Source organism: Antechinus flavipes, chromosome 1 (genome assembly GCF_016432865.1).
Source record: "Antechinus flavipes isolate AdamAnt ecotype Samford, QLD, Australia chromosome 1, AdamAnt_v2, whole genome shotgun sequence".
In the NCBI taxonomy this organism is placed as follows: Eukaryota; Metazoa; Chordata; class Mammalia; order Dasyuromorphia; family Dasyuridae; genus Antechinus; species Antechinus flavipes.
In genome coordinates, this window is record NC_067398.1 from 244,266,804 (window position 1) to 244,273,615 (window position 6,812).

General features: G+C 45.1%; 1 protein-coding gene across 6 annotated transcripts in view; it reads right to left on the minus strand.

Annotated features, from left to right (window-relative positions):
* The window catches only part of SRCAP (Snf2 related CREBBP activator protein), a 30,830-nt gene extending 24,233 nt beyond the window's left edge, over positions 1 to 6,597 (minus strand). For 2 of the 6 annotated variants that reach the window (XM_051999005.1, XM_051998961.1), the window contains exons 1-6: positions 5,968 to 6,597; positions 4,161 to 4,234; positions 3,600 to 3,862; positions 2,968 to 3,222; positions 2,282 to 2,467; positions 1,697 to 1,837 (exon numbers count right to left, since the gene is read on the minus strand). In XM_051999005.1, coding sequence (XP_051854965.1) covers positions 1,697 to 1,837; positions 2,282 to 2,467; positions 2,968 to 3,222; positions 3,600 to 3,653 — 636 coding nt within the window. In that variant the 5' untranslated portion in view covers positions 3,654 to 3,862; positions 4,161 to 4,234; positions 5,968 to 6,597. Of the gene's footprint in view, positions 1 to 1,696; positions 1,838 to 2,281; positions 2,468 to 2,967; positions 3,223 to 3,599; positions 3,866 to 4,160; positions 4,235 to 5,650; positions 5,760 to 5,967 lie in introns of those variants that run through there. The other 4 variants (XM_051998997.1, XM_051998969.1, XM_051998979.1 and 1 more) reach the window with 4 other exon arrangements.
* Positions 6,598 to 6,812: the final 215 nt, after the last annotated feature.

Below are 6,812 nucleotides of genomic sequence, written 5' to 3' on the forward strand. Positions count from 1 at the left end.
TGGTCAAATAGTGAGTTCTTATCCCCAAAGCTGGGGTCTTTAGATTTGTCAAACATTAGATTACTATAGTCATTGACTATTTTGTCCCGTGAACCTAACTGATCAACTACTCTGTTTCTTAGCTAGTACCAAATGATTTTGATGACCACTGCTTTATATATCACCCTATATTTCTCAAGCAAAAACTAAATAAAAGCTATCCATACTTGCAGCTTCTACTTTTTCTTCTTTCACTTTCTTCTCAATACTTTGCAATATGGCTGTCAGTCTGAATATTTAATTTTAATTTTCTCTCCCAAGTTAGCAATGACTTTCTCAAATGCCAAACATGGTAGCATTTTTTCAGTTTACAGCCTTCATTATTTCTGATGTTGACACTCAAGATTATTACTCTCTCTTCCAGCCTCATTTCTAGCATACATTCTCATTTCTAGGTTTTTGTGACAGTGCTCTCTCTTGGGTCTCTTTATGCTTTTTTGACTACTCTAATTTAGTCTCTTCTAATCAGCTACATCAAAGTTATCTAATGATGGGTACACCCCAAGACTCTTGTCTTGAGCAACCATTCTGCCTACTGGAATTTCTAAACTGGATGTTCTTTAAGTATCTCAAAAATCAACAAGTCCAAAGAGAACTCATGATCATCTTTTCCACACTTTTTCACAATCTTCCCATTACCAGCTGAGAGTATCACCATCCTAGTTATTCAGGCTCTCATCCTTGATATCATCTTTGATTCCTTACTTTCACAACATATCTTTTCAGCTATGATATCTTTTTAGTTTCTACTGTCACATCTGTTCCCTTTACTACATTCAGTCACCACCTTTGTGAGATTTTTTGTCGCTTACTGCCCTGAGCTACTGCAATAGTCTTCTAGTTTCCCTCTATTCTCCTCATTCTACCTCAACCTCCATACAGTTGCCAAAGTGATTTCTTTTAAAAGCACAGGTATCACCACAGAGAGTCCCACTAGTCAATGAACGCTAATGACTTTAGGATCATTCAAGAATTAAGTATAAAGTCTTCTATTTAGACTTTAAAGTCTTTCACAATGGGGGAACTAGGTGGCACAGTGGATAGAGCACCACCCTTGAAGTCAGGAGAACCTGAGTTCAAATATGGTCTTAGACACTTAATAGCTGCGTGACCCTGGGCAAATCACTTAACCCCAATTGCCCCCTCCCCCCCCCCAAAAAAAAAACTTTCACAAATTGGCTCAACATACCTTTCCAGACGTTACATATAATTCTTTTCAATACATTCTAGAGTATAAACCTTACATACTACAATCTATTTTCCACCTCTCTGCTTTTGCTCTAGTTGTCCCTAATGCTTGAAATGCATTGCTCCCTTACTGCTGAGAATACTTGGTTTCCTTCCACATTCCAAATAAAACTCTTCCTGATCCTCACAGCTGCCAGAACCTATTTCCAAACACAACCCCCAATAACCTTGTATTTAGTTTGTATACACTTAAATATGTACATCTCCCAATAAAATGTAAACTTCCTAAAAGGAGGAACTTTAAGTCTAAAATGCCTAGTTTATGTATTAAGTATTTTAAAATTTATTGACTATTAGTAGTCTTAAAAATGGATTAGGATTGGCAGACAGTTCTCTCCCATATTCATATATCTGGCCATCCAAATATACAGCCATGTCCAAACACATTCCCATTTCCTCAAACTCCTACCTTCTCCACATTGCTCCAGAACTGCTTGACTTCCTTGGCAATGGATGAAGCAATTCGTCTTAATTTGGCCTGCTCTTCCCGCTTGGCCCGTTCTTCCTTTTGTCGCTGCTCCTCATGATGACGTATTACCATCCGAACTACCTAGTGGAAGAAGTATATAAAATTGAGAGTAATAGTAGGATCTTGTCCCCCATGTTTCTTCATCCTCTTTTCCACAGAAGAAAGTGGGAAAACGAGACACTTTGGTGGCCAAAATATAACTAAATATCTATAAATATCAAAACTTACCTCTTCAACATTCCCAAAGGCCCTATGATTCTATCCTTTTCTTTCAACCTATTCCAAGTGGTCAATTTCTACTTAAACATTTTTTCTATTCTTTTCTTTTTGGGGGCAAGGCAACTGGGGGAAAGTGACTTGCCCAGGTTCAGAAAGCTAGTGTCAAGCACCTAGAGGCTGATTTGAACTCAGATCCTCCTGATGCCAGGACTGGTGCTCTATCCATTGTAACACCTAACTTCACTTAAATGAAACATTTTCTGAGTGTGATATTCAACCTGAAGAATGGGGAAAAGAGATGTCTACCTTACGAGCCACACCCCTTTTCCAGCGTCGTTCCTGAGCAAAGTCAGCAGAGAGCCACTGCATTTCTTCACACAAGTAGTCCCAGTGACCCTTGGGTCTGGCTGGCTCAGGTACCTTGGGCAATCGTCTTAGTGACCAGAAGCCCTCTTTCCGAAGCTCTGCAATTCTTGTTTCTATCTCTGCTTCCTGGTGGGATAAAAAAGCAGAGGCCAATAGCTCCCAACAATAATCATTCCACAGAAAAGCACAAGATGAGTAAATGTATCAAATGATGTGTTCCCAGAGACATAGGGATAGACTTATTCTTACTCTGTCCTTGCTCTAAAGAACTTGAAAATATTGCCCTGGGTTTCCCTCCTTGTTGCCTACTCCTTTCTTGAGAAAAATTACCCCAGGAAGTCTTAGCTCAAGGGAGAAGACACCTAATGACAGAAAAGAGAACTTAAGATGGAGGAAGAAATACCAAGAAAGCAAAAAGCAAAAGTTAGACAATGACCGTGAAGGTGAGAAAAGACAACCAGACTCTAGAAGTAGAGGATAAAAGAAATTGATAAACAGAATAGATGTAGCTATGTCTATGGTAAGACGGTTCCTAAAGAAGATTTTCTGATCCTCAAGGACAGGTAAGAAAGGGGAAAGAAATGGAGGGGCAGGGAGAGGAAGAAGGTAGGCCTGAAAATACATACATGCTTGGCCTGTTCAGCAATCTCAGCGTGACTTTTCTCCCATTTAGGACCCTTACTGGCTGGGTCAGCAGGCTGGGATAAGCCAAGTCCAACCAATGGCACAGAGGAGACATCAGGGGGGCCAGGAGGTCCATCCAAGGAAGAGTCCTGGGCTAGATGTTGGGGAGATATGCCACCTGCCCCACTGGAGGCTGGAGAGTCAGTTGAGGCTGGGGAGACAGGATTGCTTCCTGTCATGCTGTCTGATACCATCTGCTGGGGAAGAGGAAGACAACTGAGTAGATTCTTATGTATACCATAAACCACCATGAACATAATAGGTTTCTTGCTTTTCCCCCTAGGAAATACTACCTGTCAAAGAATAATGACTCACTTCAACAAAATTTATGCTATATGCAAGGGACTATACCAGGCAATATGGCCACATAACAACAAAATTATTCTTATTCTCAAGGAGTTTACATTCTGTTGGGGGATAGAATACACACAGAAATATTCCAAGCCAATCTGAAGAGAGAGAATATTTTCAGTGTTCATTTTCTTCTCAAAAGAAAATCATTCTATCCTAACTCCCATTTTCCCCATCTTAGAACTACATTTCCTGATGGGAGAAAAACCTCTCCCTCTTATACCTCTGTCTGGAGAACTGGAAGTTGAGGGTGGGCAGGAGAGGGGCTACTTTGCATTGTCCCACTCCTGGGCTCCACGTAGGATGCCTGGAGGATGACGGTATCTTCGTCACCACTGCTGCTAGCCGAGGGGCTGGCGTCCGGCTGCAGGGCATGCTGGGAACTGGCCTCATTCTGGGCCACCGGCCACCGGGACCCACTGTCCAGGGCCCGGGGCCCCCCAGGGCGTCCCAGCCTCCGTTCAGGTCCACTGGCCTCTGGAGTACCTGCTTCAAATGAATGGGAAAGATAAAAGGATCACAGCCATCCCCTGGGACAAAAGGAGTATAAAGAAATCCCATTACTCCCAATTTCTAAACATCAGAGTAGAAAGCCACTTTATTTGATAATGTTTTCATTCAAAGTACTAGTTTACATTGTCCCCTTACTAGTGAAGCCAATCTCTTTTCACAAAAAGTACATTAAAGTATTAGAGCCCAGAATTCATGCCCTCAACCAGTGTTTATAGATGTGTTAAACTTCCTTGTCAATTTTTTTTTTTAAAGGCTCTTCTCTCTCTCTCACCTGTGTGAGCTGAGACCACACCCGCCGTGAAAGTCTGCACTTCCACGGTGCCGCTGTACCAAAGGAGAGCACACCTACAAAGAGGGTGAGAGAAAGTAATCATCAACTTTGAGGAACTACTTTCTTATAAATTCATATATTTGACAATATCTGCTTTTGAGTTTTTCAACGTTTCCTAATTTAATAGAAAAGAAAAAGATTCCAATAAGAACTTCAAGGAAGAAAGTTTTTATATTCCAGAGAAGAGTAAGCAAAAGCATGCACTATGAAAATAGAATTAATTCAGGGAATAGGAACAAGTTTCTGCCACCCATGGAAGAGGAGAAAAAAGGATACAATATAGTAAAAGAAAGCTTTAAAAATCCTGTATTGTTTGTTTAAGGAAACGAAGTGAATCAGTGGACCTTATGAAAATGAAGGTTCTTGCATACAGAAAAGATAAACACAAGAAGTACAAAGATGACTTTTCTGACTTCTACAATCAAGGAAAGGCCTCTGGAGTTCTCGGGCTTGCTCATAACAGAGACTACCAGTTTTAATGACTGGGCCTCACAAATCTTGACTGCCTAGTTTCACAAATACACTTTCTTTACAGAAATGATTCCAGTAACAGAGGTCAGATTACAATTCAATTCTGATGTGGAAAAGGTATCTAACAGGAAAACCTGAAGTTATTAAGAGTTAACCTGGAAATGCCTGAAAATGTTTCACCAAATTTTAAATCATTGCTGTTATGATTCACTCCCCCTACCTCACCTTATCCCGAATCCTTGGCCACTGAGTTTTGGTTGACCTCTTTACCCCAACATATTGCAGTGCCTAACTAGATACAGACCCCTATTTCGCGCCCCCTCACCCCCACAGTTCAGCGTTCTGACCCTCTCTGACCTCTGACTTCTTTAACCCACGTTACCACCCAGCTCCTCCCACTTATTTGCCCCTCCCCAACTCCGCCTTTCCATCCAAGGTGCGCGCACACGGGTCCGCGGAAGAAGAGGAGGGGTTCGGGGAAGGCGCGCACAAACACACAAACACACACTGCACACACACAAGATTCCTCCCCCCCATACACACCCCAAGTTAGAACAGGCAGCGCGTGCGCGGCAGGGGGTGGGGAGACCTGGCAGGGTTGCCCAAGCCTAAGGGCTCCCGCCCAAATCAATCTTCGCACGGAGGAGAAGGGAAAGGCGGGGGAGGGGGCGGAGGGAGGTAGGAGGAACCCAGGATCAGGGAAAACAGTACTTCGTGCCCGGCCTAGCCCATCACTCTATTACATCGTGGGGAAATGTGTGGGGAAGGGAGAAAAACAGGTGAGCTTTAATAAGACCCCCCCATCTACCCCCCCCTAGTGAAGAACCGGAGATGGGCACGCACAAATACTGCCCGACCCACGCTCCCTACCCACTCCCTTCCTGCGCGCTCTTAAGGGAAAGAGAACAGGGAGACAGGGCGAGAGGAGGGGTCACGGATACGCGCGGCCAAGAGCGCACCTGGATCTCGCGCTCGCCTCTCAGACTCGTTCACCCGTGCACGCGCGCGGAGAGCGGGAAAGGGGAGAGGATAAAACGCCGGTGCCCCTTTTGGCCCGTCTGGCCTCTCTGTCCCTCTCTATGGGCGCGCGCCGGCAGTCTCGCGCACTGGCCCCGGGGCCCGGCCGAAGATGCGCGCGCAGCAACCCGGGAAGGGGGGGAGGGAGGAGAGCAAAGATGCGCGCGCAATCATTCGTCGTCGAGAGGTGGGAGGGGGGAGGAGGGAGAGAGAGAGGGAGGGACGAGGAGAATCAGCCATCTTGTCTCCCTCTTCTTACCTGCGTCCTCGGGGGCGCGCGCGCCACCCCCCCGCCGGGAAAGGGGGGAGGGTTTCTCTCTCGTCGCGGCGGCCGCCCCAGGTCTCACAGGGCCTGCCAGTACTGCCACTATCCCGTCTCTACCTCTACCTCTCTAGGCGCACAGATGTAGGAGGGCGGTGGGGGGGAGGGGAGATGCCACTCCCCGCGAACCGCCGCCGCCGCCACCGCCGCTCCAGAGGCCTCACCAAAATGGCCGCCGCCGCCTTCGGCCGCCACCACCACCACCACCACCACAGATCACTGCCGCTACAGCCGCCGCGGCCCGTCCTCTCGCGATAGATAGTGCGGGTGCGAGAGCAAAGGGGGAGGGAAAGGGAGGAGACGCGCGTGCCAGAAGGAGGTGTTGGCTTGTTGGCGCGCGAGGGTTCTTGGGAAGTGTAGTTTCCGCACTGCGTGTCAAACTACCCACAAGAGTCGATTCCTTGACGCAGAAATGTAAAGGTTAACCAAACTTTCTAGACAATCTTGGATTATACCTTTTCTTTCCAGCCTATATCTAGTTAACTATACTTGAGCTTTTCTTGAACTGTTACTTTAGTCGCCTAATGATAATATATAAAAAACCCTGTATGTACACTTAAGAAAGAACAAAGAATGCATTAAACACAATTTAAAATGTCATGTACATTATCAACTTTAGTAATTTATTTGCATAAATTGTCTTTTAACTCTTCTCCATTTCTTTTGCACAACATCCTTCAAGATCTAGATCATCTCTTACATTCTCCATTAAGACTTCTCTGACTCTGAATTGTGATCCTTGTCATAGACTTTCTTGAGTAACTACTTTATTTTCTTAATTT